Below are 21242 nucleotides of genomic sequence, written 5' to 3' on the forward strand. Positions count from 1 at the left end.
GCCAATTTCTAAATAAAACATCATAACTGAAACAATTTTTAATTTTATTCTACTCCGCCATTTTGGAAATTTAATTGAAATTTTAATGTACTGAAAATACAATTTTAAAGTAGTATATGCCAAAAATATTAAATTATTTATTTAGGAATGGTTTACAACAATGTAGTAAAAATAATTATAAACTGTTATTCTTCCATTATAATAACTTTGCAATCTTCCGTAGTGATAAGGTCTTCATCAAACTTTGGGAAAAAAAATACTTGCAACCTCTTAGAAATACACGACTTTTCATTTTGAAAAGTTACGTCTTTCACCAGTAGTGTACACAAAATAGCACTCTAACACTATATAAGTGTCATCCGCTAATAAGGACCATTTTAAAAAGTTACTTCACTTTATATAAATATATAGAATGAGTAATAGTATTTGGTTTACAACTATGGATGGAGTAAATTATTCAATTGATGTTAGAACTGACAGAACTACAAATTCAAGTTCAGAAAGTTTGATCAATGTTGAAGCGGAAATTGTCGTATCTGATATAGAGACAGACCAATTATTTTACACATTTACAATCAAAGAATTCATTGAAGAAGATGAAAATGCAATAAAGGAAGATCTCTATTATTCTTTAATACTAGCGGGCATGACTTCAGAAGACGCTGATATGCTAATTGCAAATATGGTAATGGTTGCAGAAGATATGGTCTTTGATGATGATTATTGTTTGGGAAATACTCTAATTATTTCAATAAAGACAATGGATTCTTTCAGCGATATAAACTACAACTTACAAATACAGCAAAGAATTGAAGAATCTATTAATGATGGAAGACCAGTATTCCACCCGTCCAGTGAAAATGCAAAAGCTTCTTTGGAAGTTATAGTCATTAAAGATGATGAAAACCAGTTACAAGACAAGTGCGTTATTTGTCTGAAAAAGTTTCCGATAGGATCAGAAATGGTGATTTTAAAGTGTGGACACAAATTTGGGAAAGAATGTATTTTAAAGTGGCTTCATTTAAATACTACATGTCCACTTTGTCGCGATGAGTTAATTAAAGACAAAGAGATTTAGAGACTTACAGATAAAAGCAAGTACACGAGGTAAGACTCAGATTTTGCCGGAGGAACTAAAGAGGACCTTAACTCATTAAAAGCTCAAAGCTTCTTTTTTTTTGCTTGCGAAGGGTATTAATGGAGAGAGAGATGAGATGTCTAGGAAGTTTGGTATTAAGAGCATCTCCAAAAGTCATTCTATAACTTCAAATATGAAATTTTTTGTTTTCTAAAATGTAAAGTTTTGAAGAGTGAAACTCTATATTTGAAGTTTCACTACTCAAAACTTCAAATTTAAAGTTTCATATTTTTATTTGCATTTTTGTCCCTACAACTACACATAACATTTATGATTCATATAAATATTTTCTTGTATATTGTTTTAATCCTTATAAAAATTATATCTCATAAATATTTTAAGTTTTGTTTACAAAATCTAAGTTTTACACATAAAATTAAATAAAACTTTAAAATAAGATTTAAATTATTTAAAACTATATTTAGACAACAAAAATATACAAAAGAAATTTAACAAAAAAGCTTTTATAAAATTACATGAAGACATAACTATTGCACAAATTTAAATATTACAGCACCACTAATAGTCAGGTAAGTTTGATTCTGAACCTTCAAAATTTCCAAATATTGACCAATTTTTGTTTGTGTAACTGAAGATGGTTGTTTTTGTTGATGATGTCTTTTTGTACAATTCTTTCTTTTTCATATTGAATATATTCACGAGTATAAATATCATCGATAAAATTAGTCTTTTAGCAATATTTTACATTTTTTGTTTTATTTTCTTGTTCTGATCTAATGTATTTACAAGTATTAATATTACCCAATTTCAACAATTTTTCATCTCTAATCTACAAATTAAAAATGAGGAGATCCATTTTTACTTTGAAATGAACTAGTAGATCTTATATGCATTACGAAAATCACTTTATGGAATAATATGATATTTTGCTTGAAGTTTAATATTAATTAAGTTATTTTGCTTAAAATTTTATATTTTAATATAATATTTTATTAATTAATATTTTTGTAACATGTTTATATATGTGCTAGTTATTTACAAAAATTTTATGAATTTAAATTAGTTATGAGAAATATAAGGACCATATTATAAAATAAAAATAATTTTGAAGTTGAGTTTGAAGTTTTGTTTTTGGAGAATAACATATTTAAACTTCAAATATAGAATTTTGGAAATTTCAAAATAAAGTTACTTTTTGGAGATGCTCTGATACCGTAAAAGGGAATTTTTAAGGGTTAATTAGTTCTTAAGGGTGAAAGAGGGAAGAAGCCATGGTTGATGTCTCAGTGCTCCCAACAAGCAAAACTTTGAGATCTGACTATAAGAGACAGTTTGGTTTCTTGTGGTGAGGCCATGGGAAAGAGATAGAGACGATCGTATGAGTATATATTATACTATCATGTTTATTAGTGAGGTACTTCTCATTTAGCATCTCCTTTGAAGTGCTTTTATAATTTTAATGCAAAATTTTAAGGTAATCTTGGACTATCATGAATACTAAAGGTAATGATCTGTGGGATTAGTTCAACTAGTTGAAAGATTATTTCAGTGATTCTGAATTTTTAACCTGATTAAGTATATTTATGTCTATGAGGAAGGTCTATTATCCTGTCTTGAAAATGTTCAGATCTGCAATCTAAACAAATTAAAGGCGGTTGTTCAAAAAAAAAAACAAATTAAAGGCTATTAAAAATTATAGTTTGATAATTGTTTTAAACATGGAAATGATCTACAGACCTTATGTAAATGTGAAATTTAACCATAACTTTTAAATGAGGTCTAAAAAACTCTAAACTTTCAAATTTAAGCCCAAAAAAACTTTGAATTGGTATTTGAGAAAAAAAAATATTCCAATTTTTAAATAATGGCCATTTAAAATCTCATATTTTGTTGACTGAACCAAATTAGAAATCCGGAATAGTCAATAGTTAAACTCATAATCGTCGATTAAGTAATTAAACAACGTCATTTTAAAAATTGATTCAAAATTAATGAAACTACATCGATTTGTATCTCTTCCTTTTATTAATCATCTATGATTTTTCTCTTTCACGACAAAAAAAAATCCAGGGCCTCCAAAATAAAAACGTTAATTCTTAATCTCTCAATTCTCAATTCTCTAATCTCTGAATCCTCTAACCCTAATTAGAAAACTCAGTATGACGGACCCGGAGAATCAAGAGATTAGAGAATTAGGGTCTTTTGTTTAGGTTTTAGTTCGTAGTGAAAGAAGAGAAGTAGAGATGATAAAAAAAAGAAGAGAGGATGTCATTTAGACCATTTTCATATAAGAAATGTACTATACTACTGACCCTTTATCAATCTTCAAGAGAAAAACCAAAACATACAAAAAGTTAAAATGGGAAGAAAAATACTTTTATTTTGGAGCATTAAGCTAAATGACTCTATTACAATGTTTTAACATCCGATCTAAACAGGGAATTGAACAACCTTTCAGACCACATGTTATATTGTACTGTAGTATTTTGTAAATATAAAACAAAATGCATTATATTTTAAAACTACGACATTTAGCAATAATCATAACATGATTGAACATTTTAAATCTGAAAACTGAAAATGAAGATAATATATAAACGAAAATAAACTAACAATGCATCAGATTAACTACTTCTAGTTATTTTCATCATATTCCATATATTTATTTATATGCGGTGTATTGATATCTTCATCAATAAATTTAAAATGATGATAAATAATAAATTTTTACTCAATATATCATAATACAATTAAATCATAAAAGGTATATTTTAAAACAACGCATCTGGTTGAATCAGTAATACGTAATCACAGATTAATGTAAGTTTTTTAGACATCATGTAAGTTTATTTAAGTTTTACAATTAGTTGATTTTGATATATTGTTTTTTAATATTGCGTAACTTTAGCAAAAAAAAAAAATTGAATTCATCTAAGTTTATAGTCTTTATATTGCATAACTCTGTACATTTTGGCTACACCAATTGTTTTTCTTTCTTTGTATGAAATTGATTGGTCTACCAGTTAGTTTAGTTGTATACACATCATGATTCAACAGTAACTTGAAGCTCAAATTTCATAGTATATATCACTGGCATGAAACTGATGCAATTATTGAATTATGTCGCAAGTTTGTATGTCATTTTACCGAGTACCACAAGCCATTAGTGCATTGACATATTAAAATGGTAAAAACAGAAAATATGAGTACATAGAATTTTTGAAAAAAGATCTCAGTTATATGATTATTTTTTGTTGTTGTTGAATAACGCTAAAACGCTAAAATGTAAATCAATCTGAAATGGGCAGACTGTTGCTTGTATATCACAACAGTTAATTCCCTTTAAGTAAAGTAAAAAATTATATACAGTCAGCTGATAATAACGATTAAGCTAAGTACAATTAATTTTTTGATGTTTACAATTTGTAATTATTAACTACTAAAAATTGCAGAAAAATTGTAAACATACATCTTTTTGAAACATAATTTTATTTATAAACATTGATATTTTAGGAACAAAGGGATTAGATTTATAGGATAACCTTTCTAGTTTGTTCATTTAAAAAATTATACCGAAAACCTTTAAAAAACTAAAATTTTAATGTGTAAAACCACAAATAATTACCATCATACTGTTTTATTTTGGAGATGTACCAAAAATGAACGTTTAGTAAAAAAAAAAAAAAAAGAAGGAAATTAGGCTTTATAGTGTGTGGGTTGCAGAGAAGGGCAGTACAGAGAACAACCGACAAGGTCAAGTTGGAATCCCAGCCACATGCCCTGCCACATTATGGCCCCCACCATTCTCTCTCTCCTCCATTATTTTTACTCTCTCTCTTGACTTTTTAACTCTTAAACCCTAATTTGTTCAAACACCATTTACCCTTGCGCATATCTTTTCTTCTTTACACTTTCACTCTACTTTTAATTTCCATTATTATTTACTCCCTCTGTTTCTAAAAGTATGATGTTTTACAGAATTTTGATGTTCCAATATATAAGATGTTTTCATTTTTCTAAGTAATTTTTACTTTATTAAAAACTGTGTATCCAATCATATTTTAATAATCTATTTTGTACTAATTGGTTGAATACCATTAATTTATAATTTTAAGATAATTTCTTAACAGAAAATAATTTTTTTAATATGTGTGTTTTTACCAAAATATTTTATATTTAGAAACAGAGAGATATTTAGTACCAATAATGGAAAAACTCAAAGCATACATCAATACTTAAGACAATACATGCGAACATACAAAAAGATAGGGAGAAAAAAAAATCAGTCATCTTACCTCTTAAAGAATCTTCATTTCTTTTTATCTTTTCCCTTCTAATATCAGTTACAAGCTTTTTCCAAGAAATTATAAGCTTAATACAAGCATGTAAGTCCTTAAAATTAATTCATAGAAGTCATATTCGTAGACCATGTCATTGAGATATTTGTTCTGTTTTTCTGTCGAAGCTTAACTGATATTACTGACATGATAAACCATCAATGTGCATCACTCATCTATATATACACATGCTTATTTTATTCATCTCCGGCCAATGTCATCATGCATATATGATATAGGGAAATTGAGTTGTATAACCACCAAAAAATATAATTCAATCTATAACTAAAACCCCTATTGTTTCACAGTATCATATGTCTTTTATGTAATATTGTTATATTGCCCTGTGATGTAACTCGCAAAACCTGCAGAAAAAAATTTAATAATCATTATATTTAAAAAATAATCCGTATCCACTCGAAAGTCACACATCCGCACATAATTTTTTTTTCTTCATGTTCCTCTCTCTCTCTCTCTCTCTCTCTCTCTCTCTCAAATTTATGTTTTTTATACGACGAACACATAAATCTATGTCACATAGCTTCAATCACCTCTACATGTACAACTAGCACAACCATCATCATCATCATCTGTTTCGTCGTCGCCATCATATTTGCTCCATCATCATCTCCGTAATTTTTACCTTTCTTCTTTCTCGAGAAATTAAATCGTTTGATTCTCAGATTTGGAGGAGAGCAATGAGACGGACACGATTATCGGAGTTGATTTTTGCAGGAGTATAGCGTCTTTGCATTCTCGGTGGGTGACTGAAGGGGAGGTTTCTTTGATTGTGAAATCGATGGTGTCTTGTCTGACGGAAGAGGAGACACAACAACGTAAAGTAACAGCGGCCAATTCTTCTTCCCAGATGCGTTTTATTGTTTTCTACCTCTTTGTTAATGTACTATTTTATCATGTTCTATTCCATTTGACGATTAATAAAGAAAGTTCTATTTTGCTTAGAAATATATTTTAAAATTTTCTTAATATCTAACTACCTTTACATGTTTTTGAATCTGTAAAAATCGTACTATGATTTATATTGTATAGTTTAATATTATATAATATGATTTAATATTGCATAATATTGTGTACATTTTTATATTTTGATGTTTGGATTTAGGGCTTAGTGATTTCGGTTTAGAATTTACTAATTAGAAGGTGAGGGGCTATGGTTAGAATCATTATTAACTTCTTTCATACAATCATAGATATTTCATAATTTCACCAGTACGTACTATGCTATTTATTTTGTTCCATTTTATTTGAGTTTAGGGTTTATATTTGGATTTATGGTTTATATTTGGGTTTTCGGTTCACTGATTAGCGTTTATGGTTTAGTATTTAGGGGCTGGGATGGAGTTGGGATAAAGTTTAATATCTAGATTATAGACACTTCAAAATTTGAACAATATATATGTATTGTGCTATATCGTTTTTCACATTTCTATTCTATAGGCTCATGTAGAATGGAAATACATGTTATTTGGAGGTTTAGTTTATGAAAGATTGTCATTGGATTTGGGTTATCATTGGATTATGGTTTATATTTCCATGTAAAGTTTAATGATTAGTGGCTAGGGTTTAGTCTATGGAAGATTGGAGTTGACATTGAATTAGGGTTTATATTTCTGTATAAGGTTTAGTGATAGTTGATAGAGTTTAGTTTATGTACGATTGGAATTGACATTGGGGCAAGCATTGCCACCTTCCATGAAGGCATGACCATATCAACATTTGAAAAATATGTTGGAATGATCTTTTGATTACAACTACATTTTCACCATTTCTATTCTATATGATTCATGTAGAATGGTAATGCATCTTACTGGCATTTTGAAATTTGAGTTTAGTTTATGAAAAATTGGGGTTAACACTGGTTAAGGTTTAGATTTTGATATTTGGGTTTAGAGTTCATATTTGGATTAAGGTTTAGTGATTAGAGTTTAGGGTTTATGGTTTATTATTTAGAAGGTGAGGAGGTATGGTTGGGGTCAATATTAACCTCTTCCATGAAATCATAGATATTTCATATTTTCACCAATATATACTATGTTATTTATTTTGTTTCATTCTATTTGGGTTTTGGGTTTATGTTTCAATTTAAGGTTTATATTTGGGTAATGGTTTAGTGATTCAGGTTTAGGGTTTAGCATTTAGAACGTGAGGGGATATGTTTGGGACCAACATTAACTTCTTCCATGCAATTATAGATATTTCATAATTTCTTCAATATGTACTATGTTTTTTTTTTTTGAACAACCAATATGTACTATGTTATTTAGTTTTTTCTATTTTATTTGGGTTTTGGTTTTATATTTAGATTTATGATTTATATTTGGGTTTAGGGTTTATTGATTCAGGTTTAGGGTTTAGCATTTAGAAGGTGAGAGGGTATGTTTGGGGTCAGTATTAATTTCTTCCATACAATTATAGACTTTTCATAATTTCTCTAATATGTACTATGTTATTTAGTTTTTTCTACTTTATTTGGGTTTTGGTTTTACATTTGAATTTATGATTTATATTTGGGTTTAGAGTTTATTGATTAGAGTTTAGGGTTTAGTATCTAGGAGTTAAGGTGTGATTGAGATAAGATTTAGTATCTAGGGTTTGGGGTTGAGATATGTTTAGTATTACGGATTGTAGGTTAGGTTATAATCTATACTATTTCGGTTATAAGGAGTAGAACATTCAGTGTACATGTATGTGACTAATAAAAGTGTAATGTGGATGACTCATCTCTAATAAAATATTTTTAGACAGACTTGACCATACATCACATAGACTACGTGGCCACACAGAACACATTTGTAACTCCCCGACCGCCCACAGCTAATGGGCCACCCACGCCCGCTCTCTCGGTCCGTGGGCCACATCCCGTTCCAGCGATCGGTCCGTTAATTTTCCAAGGCTTGAAATCATTGTTTACTGACCTTGCAATCACCACACGGCCTTTCCCCGTGCATTGGCCTCACTCGCACGCTATCGCGAATCACTTCCCGATAGGTCACCCATCCTTCCACTACTCCAGCTCAAGCACGCTTAACTCTGAAATTCTAAATGGATGTGTGACGGAAAAGGTAAGTCAACTTTTGGTGACATAGGTATCCAAATCAATTCTCTTAAACTTTTCTATATATCACAACTCGGGATGTTACAATTCACCTCCTTTCAAAGAACGCAACGTCCTCGTTGCGCCCTACGACGAAGGGTAGGCCTGGGACGGATCGGGTATCCAGACAATTTTAAGGTATCCGGATCCGGATCTTTATCCGGTGGATCCATAATTTTACTATCCTTATCCGGATCCGGGGTTCTCGGATATCCGAGTGTCGATATCCTTCTAAAAATTGTAATATCCGGCGGATATCCAAATCCGGATTTGGATCCTTAAAATAAATAAAAAATAATATTAATATATATAAAATATTAAAAATAATTTAAAAGTAAAAAAATATATAATGTTTTTAATTATTTCTATGTATAATATTACTAAAGTTACATAAATTTATATATACTATTATAAAAATGGAAATATATTAAATAAAATTAATTTTTATATATAGATATTACTATTTTTGAAATAATTATTAATAAAACTTACGGATCCGGATATCCGGACTAAAAATTAAGATATCCGGATCCAGATCCGCCTTTGACGGATCTAACATTTTACTATTCGGATGCGGATTCGGCCCCTCCGGATATCCGGATTTTCGGATCGGATCCGAATCGAATCCGGATCTCGGATAAAAGTCTCAGGCCTAGGTATAACCAGATGAATTGAAGTGTAAATGTTAGTTTTTACATTATGTCAAAATCATTGTTATTCACTTAATGTGTCTTCTAAATATGACTAGTTGGCAAATAAGCCCTATGATATATATATATCTTCTTTATATAGTAAGATACATGTAACTAGACATTCACGCATTCTTATTCCAGTTGGCTGCGTAATATGTTGAACCTTAAGATTTAAAATGTAGCATATTATATCGTCAATGCAATAATCCATGCGTGAATAAATGTCAAAAAGGTTGCAAAACATTAAAAATTGTCGTAACAATTAACTGATCTAATAGAAAAATTAATTATCATAGTTAGAGGTGGACACAGAGCAAATATCCGGAGCTTTAAGGATACCCATGATCCATTCCGCTCTGTATGGTTACTCAATTTTTTTATTTGATTCGATTCGCAAATATTTGGTATTTTAGGTATCTGGAAAATTAATATTTTGATTGGATATTCGATTTGATCTGTAAATTTCTTAAAGTTTAACAAAAATAAAATGGTAATATAAAATAATAATATTATTACAAATTTTTTAATAAAAATTACATACTTTTCAAAAGAAATTTTAAAAAAGGTAATATAAAATAATAATATTATTACAATTTTTTATAAAAAATACATACTTTTCAAAATTTTAATAACTCAATAATTAATGTAGTGAATAAAAATATTATAAAACTTATATAAAGATAGAAAATATATAATTTTATATACATGTATATATACGTATATAAGGAATCTAATCGAATATCCGTTTTTAAAATATTAGTATTTTTTATTTGCTCCGTTTTAACCGATATTGAATTTAAGATTTGCTGAATTTGTAAAGTTACGAATTTTTAAAAATTTTGGATCGAATCGAAACAATATCGGATTGAATAAAATTTAACATAGATTTTTTCCACCCTAAGTTTCTGCAGTACAGCCTGTCACACAATAATTACTTCTCTAGCCTAACATGTTTTGTCCCCTTTAGACCTATGACTTCATTGTCTCTCAAACAATTTATTTTGACTTTAGTTACAAATGCTATACTAATCTGATATGAAAAAGGTAATCTAACTTTTTTTTTTTTTTGAACTATAATCTTACTATTGTTTCCAGGTTTTACATTCTTTTCTTTTCGTCAACAAGGTTTTGCATTCTTTAAATTAGATCTGTGGTTCATTTTTCGCAAGAAATCCGTAAGATATGGTTGAGAAAATAACTGCAGTCATTTTCTCTGGTTATAATAGTTTTTGACCGTGTTATTTATGTTCTTAAAATCTTTATATTTTAAAATGTCTTACAACTCTGGATTATCTATTGCAGAACCTTAAATATAGACTTGAATCTTTGTTAATATTCTTACAATAGACAAACAGTATAACATATGCCAATATTATGAACGTTGCTATATAAATTCACCCGCGTAGCTTAATTATCTTATAAACATCAAAAGTTGAAATATCTCTGATACGATTAAGATCATCATGTCTCAAAAGTATGTAGCATCAAGATTACAAGTAGATTTACGCATTGGATTGGAACAGTGTACATGATAGAGTTAAAACTTTATTAAAGTCATAAACAAATATCATGCTTGATAAGATATGAAGATTATCAAGCTTATCATAAGATCTCACTGCTATTCATACTATATTAATTTATCTTCTTTTGTTTATTTGTTGCTTTGGGAGGAGAAGACTTAATCGATGTATATCAAGATCAGCCATCTATAATTAGGACAATTGTTAAGATTTGAAATGTCTGTATTTAAACAGAGAATCTAAACCAGAAAAAGCAGTTTGAAGTAGTAACAACTGTATAACCCAACAATGTCTGAATCATAATCTCTCTCTCACACTCTCTGCCACGCTTCCCCGCAAGCAACCTTTTTTGCCTTTTTCCATCACTTCCCCGCAAGCAACATTTTTACACCTAAATTGTAGCTTCTATGGTGTAGGGACATTTTGAGATTTGGAACTATCAAATTCCACCAACTTGGTTTCACTAAAGTATATAATTTTATATCCGGTTCATCTAAACCAGTATCTGGTTTGATAAAATGAATTCTAGAGAGTTGCATAATGTTAACATGGCTATCTGGAGTCCTTTTCCTTTTGGTATAATGCCTATTGGTGTCCTCTCTTTTCTTCATGTATGAACTCTAATCCAAGTTACTTTTCATTATCCAGCGCTTTAAAAATATAATTAACATGGCGATTTAAGGGATTAACTTCATAGAATATTGTTTAGACAACCATGTAGAATATATTGAGTATATGTATATAAAAGAAAAGGGGAAAATCGCTTTTTTAACCTCAAAGGTGTAAAAAGGTAGCACTTTAAACCTCCACGGTCGAAAACTCTCACTTCAAACCCTCAACCTATTTATGCTAACATAATAAACCTTCGACTTGGCCTCCGTCTTTTCGTCGTCGGAATGAATAACGGAACAGTAGACTCCATTAACGGAACAGTAAACAGACGTTTTAATTAAAAAAACGTGTTAAATGGCTTCTTCATCCACATTCTCTTGCAACTCATCTTCAGATTTTTCAGCTTCTTCTTCTTCCCTTGATCTCTCGACTTCTCCATCGCTGTCTGAATACTCGTCACATTGCAAAGGAGGAATTATGACAGGAGGCTCACTGTGTTCTGAAATATCATATTCAATGAATATTTCAAGTTCAGAAGCTTGTTTCCCTAAACATATCACCAGAAACATATCATCAGAATTTTTGTCATACACATAATTCATTGTCTTCATCTCCTTCCCAGCCTCTTTGAACCAGATGAATCTTATCGGAGCCATAATTTTTGCTTCTTCCTTACTGAACTGTAAAACCTTATTCCATGAGATGTCATACAATTCCCAAAGCACTGTTGTCACTCCCAACTCTCCTTTGTATACATAATCTTCACCGACTTTCTCCATGAATCCACCGAAGTGGATATTCAAATTAATCATCTTCCCTTCACTGTGAAGAAAAGATTCTCAAATCAATGTTTTCGATTCTTCTTCCTCCCCCTTGATTGTTGAGCTCTCTTTCTCTGAAAAAAAACTCTCTTTTAATTTTTCTGTCAAGGACCCTAGATCCCCAATTCGATTTTGGGATTTTATTTGAGATTTTAATTTGGGACCATTTTAATTTTAACCAAAGATACCGTAAGAAGAGCAGCCATTTAACACGTTTTTTTAATTAAAACGTCTGTTTACTGTTCCGTTAATGGAGTCTACTGTTCCGTTATTCATTCCGACGACGAAAAGACGGAGGCCAAGTCGAAGGTTTATTATGTTAGCATAAATAGGTTGAGGGTTTGAAGTGAGAGTTTTCGACCGTGGAGGTTTAAAGTGCTACCTTTTTACACCTTTGAGGTTAAAAATGCGATTTTCCCTTAAAAGAAATGAAAACGTGTGTTGTAATAAGACCATATACGCATTTTTATAAAGATGTGGAATTATTTTTCATCCAACGGGTTGCATCTTTCCACATGACCCAATCTATAATATTTCAATTCATTATAAGATTTTGATCGAATTCCAGGATCCTTCTGTTTTTGTCCACTACTATTCCACTCTTTTGACCATATGCAACAATCGTGGATGAGACATAATCGTAGAGATGTTTGTGAAGGAATAAATGAATTGGTTTGATGGGTCGAAAAGGAAATTCAGGGTTCATTATTGGATTATAGATATCTTGCTCTGGAAAATCGGTTTGATGCAGCTATTTTAGATATATACCGAGACAAAGCAACAAAGGAGCTGATACTTTAGCCAAGTCTATCATGCATGGTTAATGATTTATCTTTTGTTTTTCACTTAAATGTAGGTTTGCTCAAACCCTCCACGAAGATTATATTTATTTTGATTAAAAAAAGTAAGTTTAGATTTTTTTTTATAAATACATACACATAGTACCTTTTAATAATAATAATAATAGTCAAATTAATAAATAATTTAGTAAATGACAAAATAATAGTATGAGACAACAGAATTGATAAAAAAATGAAGTATGAAATTCAAAGCGTGACTTTATTAACTGTATACAATAATTAATACGTTAAATAATAACCTAGAACCTTAAATAATACTTTAGTTGCCCAATCAATAATTTAGTTGACTACTTAAAACATTTCATATAATTACAGGAATTAACCGCATGTCCGGCAGACTCAATATTCAATCATAAATAGAATGTCTAGTATTCGCCGTTGTTTATTTTTATTTTACATGAACAACGAATTTAACGTCATTTGATTTCTACATATAAAGGATTGAAAAGATTAGCTGGAAATGAAATGAATGAAAAGGAAAGCAGTGATTTGTCTCTATCAGCTCTCTCCTTTCTGAAAAACAAAAACTAAGGGTTTTGTGTTCCCAACTTGTTTGTAGCTAAAACCAGAACGACTCTTACCTCAACTGTGTTCAGAACACGTGCTTTGTTGTTTTCTAAACAATGAGATATGTTTGCCTCTCAAGTCTCCTCATAGTCTCACATGCTTCACTTTCCCTACTCATTTCTTACTGAACACAGATTCAGTTGTGTGGAGGAGAAAGACGGATCTGTGTCTGTTACAGTGACAGAAGAAGTAAACCAAACAATTGTTTTCATCTACCATGTTGTCTTCAAACTGATAATAGGAATATCCCAAACCTTACGTATCATCAAAAGGGTTCTTCTTTTTCTTCCATGCGAGTACGATTTGCTAGTATGTTTTGACAACTGAACGCAACAAGGACAGCTAAACCATAAGTTTTTTTTTAATCTATATCTATATTATTATTTGCAAATTTGCGAATTAAATTTTAGCAACGGAGCTCTCACGTTAAAAATTAGAACGGTTAATATCTATATTACCCTTAATGAATTTTTATATTTATTTATTATATAATAAAAACGAATTTTATACTAATAATATTAGATTTTTTTTTAAAAAAAAATAGATAAATCTTAATTGTGTTGTTATCTTGAAATAATATTTTCTATTATGAATTTTTAAAAAATTAATATATAAAACAAATTATAATTAATTATTAATTAAAAAAATCATTTGTATAAAAACATTTTCTAAAATATTTTTAATATGTGAGCATATATGTTTTACTGAATTCTTTTTTATATATAAGTAATTTGATGTTTGATTTAAAAAATTTGGAAACATAAAATGCTAATTTCAAATTAATAAAACATAAACTAATAAATATTTGGAAAAAATTATATTTACGCGCGCGAAAATTCATTAGTAAAAAAAATTTGTAAGAAGATTATGCAAAGAAGATTATGCCCGCAAAACAACTGGTTAAGCAATGAGAAAATGAAAGATTTGACTCTGTTTTACATGAATTATGAGTTTTTTTAAACAGCAATTTTAAGTCTCCAACAAGAGAAAATCAAAGTTCATCAGCTAAACTATATCTTACATACTAAGAGGGTTTCTGCTGCATAGTCTTTCAGTTTTGTGTCTTAAGAAACCCAACCTAGAAAGTTCCTGCTTTATTCGTATTTCTTCACAGCAGACTCGACCTTTTCATCTGACAGTATCTGAAGACCGGACCAGAATCCCTCTAACGCCATGGACGACACCAACTTATGGTGGGAAGCCAGCTAAGTTTGGCCCCATGCCCTGTTAAGTAGTCAATAAGAACCGCATAAGAAGACTAATGTATCAACAACCTCGTTATAATTGTAATTACTCCTTAATTAACAAACCAAGTATTTAGCATTACAAAAGTATAGTGACTTGGATGAGAAAAGCTTCAGTTATTATGTTGTGATGGTTAAAACCCACTGCAAACTATTCACTTTCACTTGAGTTTTCCACATTTTAACGTTGTCACGTGAAACACTAGTACCTAAGGTACGCAAAGTATCAAATATTAGAACCCCTATGCACCATTTTCTTCAACATGATCTTGTTTTAGTGAAGGCTTTCACTGCCGCACATGTGATTACGTTGAAAAGCGAAGGACTCCACATGAAAACCATACTGTCTATCAAGCCATGAAAACCAGCCTCAATACACATTCCCTGCATAGATGCTACTCTTAAACATACTAAACTCCACGAAACTATGGTATTTTTTCATGCGACTTGTCAGCTCGATACAAGTTTTAAATGACAAAATAAACTAAAAACTATCTTAACCACAATCCCCTTGACAATTGCATCTACAGTTAAAGCTAAATACCTTGAAGCATTGAGATTAACTTGAGGAAACGATAACTAGACGTTAGTACTCGTTTTCAGAAAGTACCATCTATAACGCAACCACTCCAGTGACTGCTATATCTACCTTAAGGGCAAACTTCAAGCAAGGTAAAAGCAGGGACAAGTATTGCACAGAAACTACGTTAGATACAGTAGCTGACTATACCCGATACTGAACACACTAAGAGGGTCCAGAAGCTGTGACTGTTGTTGCTGTTGCATGTCTTCCAACTGTGGAAACGCCAAATCAGCTCCTGAACTCACCGCCCCAGCATTAGACGGAGTCCCTTTAGCTTCAATAAGCCGCCACATGTACCACGACCCAACAGACCTATACGGACGCCACTTCTCGCAAAGACCCTCCATCTGCGAAGGACGAGGCAACTCCGGCAAGTCATAAAGCATCTGCACACCTTTCCTCACACCGAGATCGTTAACAGGCAACACATCAGGTCTATGAAGCGAGTTCATCATAAACATATGAACCGACCACGACCCGATCCCGTTAACCATCGTCAGCATCGTGAACAGAGACTTATCATCCATGTTCAATATCCCAGAATCCGACAAGATCCCGTTTTGATACTTCCTCGCAAGATCGTGGAGGTAACTCGCCTTCCTCCCAGAGACACCAATCTGACGAAGCTCCTGAGGCGTCAAAGGCAAGACATTCTCCGGAGCGACGCCGTTTTCGCCTCCGCAGAGGGAAACGAAGCGTGTGTAGATTGAGTTCCCCGCTTTAGCAGCTAGCTGCTGGTAGAGAATGCTTCGTATCAGAGCCAAGAAGGGAGTGTTGAAAGACTCGTACTTTGGCGGTGGGTGTGCGTCGATCAACGACGCTAGCAGAGGATCGACGCTACGGAGGTGGGTTATCGCCGCTTCGAGCTCTCCCTCGCAAGTTAGAGACTTTGCGTGGATCCTCGGTGGCTGCGATGGTTTGCCCTTCGCTGAAGGTCTCGATGACGTCACCGCGTCGTTGTTGGGAGAAAGCTTTCTGATTTTTCGAGGACGGAGTGGGATTTTGGAAGGAGGGGAGGATACATTGCTTAGCTCGGTGATTCTCGGGGCTTCGATGGTGGTTGAGCCGGGAACGGAGGCGGAGGAGGAGGAGGAGTCGTTGCTTTGCGGTGGGATTGGATTAGGGTTTTCGGGTTTGGGTGATTGGGGTTGAGGTTCACCCATGTGGAAATCGAATTGGGTTGAATTAGGGTTTTGATCGCTTGAAGAGAGACGAAGAAGAATCTAAAACACCTTATCGGAGAATGGACACGGCGGAGTGAAGCTGACTTTGATTTTTTTCTGACGCGCTTTTAACTAAAGTGGAGCTCACGCTCCGACGTTTTCTATGTGGGCTTTATAATAAAAAGTAGAGCCCGTCTGCTTTAATAAGCCCAAACTTGATTACTTGGGTCTTTCAACTGAGCTCAATATACACAAGAAACACCCTACTTTGTGAAAAGTCGTTGATCTAATTGTTTTCATATAATTTGAGAATTAACTGAGTGATGTTTTTGTGGTCAACAAAAAAGTTAATTAATTGGGTGATGAATAAAACTGGAATGCTTAATTAATTTAAAAGAGATTTTAATGAAACAAACCCTCAACTATAACTATAGACCCATTTGTTTTTTAACCCTTAAATATTTTTATAATGAAATAATTCCTTAACTAAAAACTGTTAGAAAATTTGACTTTCCGTCATGGGCAACGTTAAACCCAAAAACAATTGTTTTAATGCCAATTAAATGAAAAAAACGAAGGTGCAAGGTAGAGTTCGAAAATCCAGTAATTGTCAACAACAACAAGTCGGACACAATATACGCTCATGCAAGCGTGAAGCCGTGTCTTAATCACCTAAGAGACTTCGAGGAAGACCGAGCAAAACACAGAAGATAATGGTAGAAGAAGACCAACACAATCCTCCATGGTTTCTTAGAAAATGATACAAATGTTTCTTTTCTTACGTTATGCCTTTTGACGATTTCCGTTTAACGTCTTTGGTGAAACTATGTTACACTTTATGATGCTCTGTTTTTTTTGGTATACAATGCGATGTTTTTTTGGTATACAATGCGATGCTCTGTTTTAATGATAAAATTATGCTAGTTTGATCTATGTTGTTGGTAAAACAAAAGATAATGGTTTAAGGAGATGTTTTTTAAATGAGAATATTTAGTTTTAAAACTCGTTTTCAGCTTATTCAAGTTCTTATAAAAAATTGAAAGTTTGTTCGTAGAAACTAAGGAATGACAATGATAATGCTTGTTCACGTTCAAGTCTTAAATTCTAGAATGAAAGATTTGCTTTCTTAGGTTAGTTATGAAGATGATTGTCGCACAATTCAATCTATTTTCTGAAAGTGTTTTTTTTCTACTAAAGATTAAGACACCTTGTTGTTTCACTTGTAGAATTTTGACAACATGTTGTTACAATAAAACAACACTTTCTTATTGTTGACGGAAGCTGTCTAGGGATTAAACGTTCCGAAAAGTAAAGGGTTAATTATACTAACGGACTTCAGTTCAGAGGTTGTCTTATTAATAAAATAGCTGAGGGTTAAAAAATGGATGGCTGGATAGTTCAGTATTTGTTTTATTAAATTCCCAATTTAAAATAGTTACAAAGTAAATAAAAGTTAATTAAAACTCCCTCTTAAAACTGGGGGAAAAGTCGTTGATCTATTGTTTTCATATAATCTGAGAATTAACTCAGTGATGTTTAAATTTGTGGTCAACAAAAATAATAATCAACTGGGTGATGAATAAGCCGAAACTGGAATGCTTGGGTTAGACCCTTCTTTGTGAAATAAATAACAATTAAATACTTTTTCAAGAGTCTTGATCTATTGTTTTCATATAATTTGAGACTTTACTGAGTAATTTCATGTTTAATTTTATTATAAGGATTAAAGAATAAAATATATAATGGCGATGGGAAGGACTATTGTACATGTGAGGAACGAGGAGGAGACAAAAGACTTGATCAGGGTTATGTACAATGCAGATATATAAATATTTGTGGTCAACAAAAAAAAAATAGATCGTGTTGATATGGAGACAATAATATCAGATCACAAAGACGTGTTTGGTGTGATATGATACTCTGTCTTTCTGACCATCTCTTAGCTCACATTTCGCTCGTTTTATTTTTTATTCTTTTACTTCTTTCTACCAAACAGCAAACCAAAAAACAATAATAATAAATAAAAACAATTTTTATTTAATATAAAGTCTACCATCTTTAAAAATAACCTGGCTTACGTATCTAGACAAATTTCTGATCTGTATATTTTGATGGATTTTATATATTGAAAGACAAGAAACAAGTTTCTCTGGCCAAAATAATATTATCAGACCAATATATGCAAGACAAACAATAATAATTTTTGATAAAAAAATAATAATTCAAAGCTTGATGATCAAAATTTATCTCTCTTTCTAGAAAATTAGAGAAATGTAAACTAAAAACGCAAAAAGTGAAAAAAACTCTAATAATTTGCCAAATAATAAACCTTAACTAATCCTTGACATGCCATATCCATGCTTCTTGGACTTGGATAAACTATGGACCGGATAGTTCTGGGATAATGTCTATGAAATAACATGGAATATTCGAAGTGCAAAGATGTTGTAAGAGCTTATCGATATTACATGATGAGTTGCATAATTTTTTGGACAATAATTAGCCTATAAAACATGATAGTTTTTAGCGATTTGATTCAAAACCAACTGTTTGGATTTGTTAAAAAGACTAAAAATCCAGTGTACACAAAAAAAACTAAAATTACCTATAGTTTCTTCAAGTTACGACCAGACCTTTTAGTAATCTTTGAAATATGTTTGTTAATTTCAGTTCAAATATAAGTTCTCATAGTTCACAGATCCGCCGTATCAATTTGTATATGGATAAGTTTGACGAAAAAAACATATATTTTGATGGCAAATTTTGCTGGCCTTTGAAAACTGGATGAATTATCCGGAATATTACAAAATATGTGTCTCATTTATTGCCAGCATATTATCTATTTTCTGCATAATTGATTGGTTATATATATTTAATTTGGACAAATCTCCAAAATAATATTTTCTAAAAATTCTCAAAACAGCACTCATTTAATAAGAAAAACTTAATTTACACTAATTTTAAATTCAATAAAAAACAAAAAAGTTTTTTTTAATAACTTTTTAATTTTTTTTTAGGGCAAATCTCCAAAATAGCACATTTCTAAGTTTATATCACAAAAATAGCACTCAAAAACTAAAATGACCAAAATAACACATTTTTAAGTTTATCCTTTGAAAATTTTAATTTTTTTATTTTTGCAAAATTTGAAATCTTATTCCCAAAACCTCGTTTCTCAACTCTAAACCCTAAACCCTAAACTCTAAACATTAAACCCTAAACCCTAAACTCTAAACCCTAAACGCTAAACCCTAAACGCTAAACCCTAAATCCTAAATTCTAAACCCTAAACCCTAAATCTTAAACCCCACCCTTTAACTCTAAACCCTAAGTTTGTGACTTTTGATAAAACATTAAGTGCTATTTTTGTGACTTTTGACCTTGAGTGCTAGTTTGGGAACAAAAACTTGATTTAGTGCTATTTTTGTCTTTTTTTTTTTTTTTTTATCTACTCTATTAAAATAAAATCATTTTGAAAATCTACTGTATTAAATTTATAATTAGACCATCTCATTAATAACTTAATATTTTTTATTTGATATTCACATTAATTAATCAAAAATAATTCTTTAAGGAAATCAGAAAGAATATTCTTTAGTAAGATACTAATATTTTTACACCAAACAAATGAAATTTCAAATGAATATTATTTAATTCTTAGGTTATTTAAATATCCTACATGTATGTGCATCATTATAACGATTTTTTTTCATAAATCATATCAAATATACATGTAATGATATATTCTTATAATTTGATACATAAATCATGGCTAATATTCATTTGTTGTTATATTATTACTTTATATAATTTAAAATTCGCAGAATTTATTAAATGAAAATTATAAAAACTAAAACGTAAAACATATTCATTCGAATATATTTAATATTTTCATCTTATATAAATAATTGCGATAAACTCAAAACATATAAAACTAAAATATAAATTATATATAATACAAATCTTAAAAACACAAATATTTCTTTTACGCATAAATGTAAATTACTGATATAAATATAAAATATAAAAAGTGTAACTATTATTTATACACAGTATATTAGTCAAATATAACATTAACTAGGGGGTGTCCGCGCTCTGCGCGGAATATTGTTTTATTATTGCTAAGAGCATGATTTTTTTTGGATAATGTAATTATGTTATCGTTTTTATTTGTTAAGATCATTATTTGATGTTTTTAGTTTGTTATGTACTAGGTGATAAGTTAATATATTTTGCGTTTTTTTTTTTTTTGAATAATGTGTTGTTGTATGTATAGTACTTGTTAGTAGTCAAATGAGCCTCTAACGTAAACTAATATTGAATTTCAATAACCTTGCATCACGCATTTGTTGATTCTAAGATTAACGGTTTCATCGTCAAAATTGTATTATATTTTTTTCATATTTTTGAAAATTATAATTTTTAAGATGTTTTTTGCCCTATCCCCATATTTTAAACTTGAACCCTCACCGTCTATGTATTTCGTTACAAGTCTGGTGTGCGGTGCTTCTCACCATCACCGGAAAAAGACTCACATTTTTCTCTTGTTCTTCTTGCCTTCTTCACCTATGAGATTATATGGTATTTGTTGCAGATCGGGTTTATGAGTTTTCAGTTGTTCGGTTGCTT

The 21242-nt window shown here is 30.8% G+C and overlaps 2 protein-coding genes across 3 annotated transcripts in view; both read right to left on the reverse strand.

Annotated features, from left to right (window-relative positions):
* The window catches only part of LOC106296524 (zinc-finger homeodomain protein 5-like), a 4600-nt gene extending 3386 nt beyond the window's left edge, over positions 1–1214 (reverse strand). For both annotated transcript variants that reach the window (XM_013732669.1, XM_013732670.1), the window contains exon 1: positions 1087–1214. The gene's annotated coding sequence lies outside the window, so the exon portion shown is untranslated. The remainder of the gene's footprint in view (positions 1–1086) is intronic.
* Positions 1215–14502: 13288 nt separating this feature from the next.
* Positions 14503–16728, reverse strand: LOC106296390 (DNA-3-methyladenine glycosylase 1). Its single transcript, XM_013732518.1, has 2 exons — positions 15598–16728; positions 14503–14847 (listed from the first exon to the last, which is right to left on the reverse strand). The coding sequence occupies exons 1-2, from the start codon at positions 16611–16613 to the stop codon at positions 14829–14831; spliced, it is 1035 nt and encodes a 344-aa protein (XP_013587972.1). The 5' UTR covers positions 16614–16728; the 3' UTR covers positions 14503–14828.
* Between the last annotated feature and the right edge of the window lie 4514 nt (positions 16729–21242).

Source organism: Brassica oleracea, chromosome C6, assembly GCF_000695525.1.
Source record: "Brassica oleracea var. oleracea cultivar TO1000 chromosome C6, BOL, whole genome shotgun sequence".
In the NCBI taxonomy this organism is placed as follows: Eukaryota; Viridiplantae; Streptophyta; class Magnoliopsida; order Brassicales; family Brassicaceae; genus Brassica; species Brassica oleracea.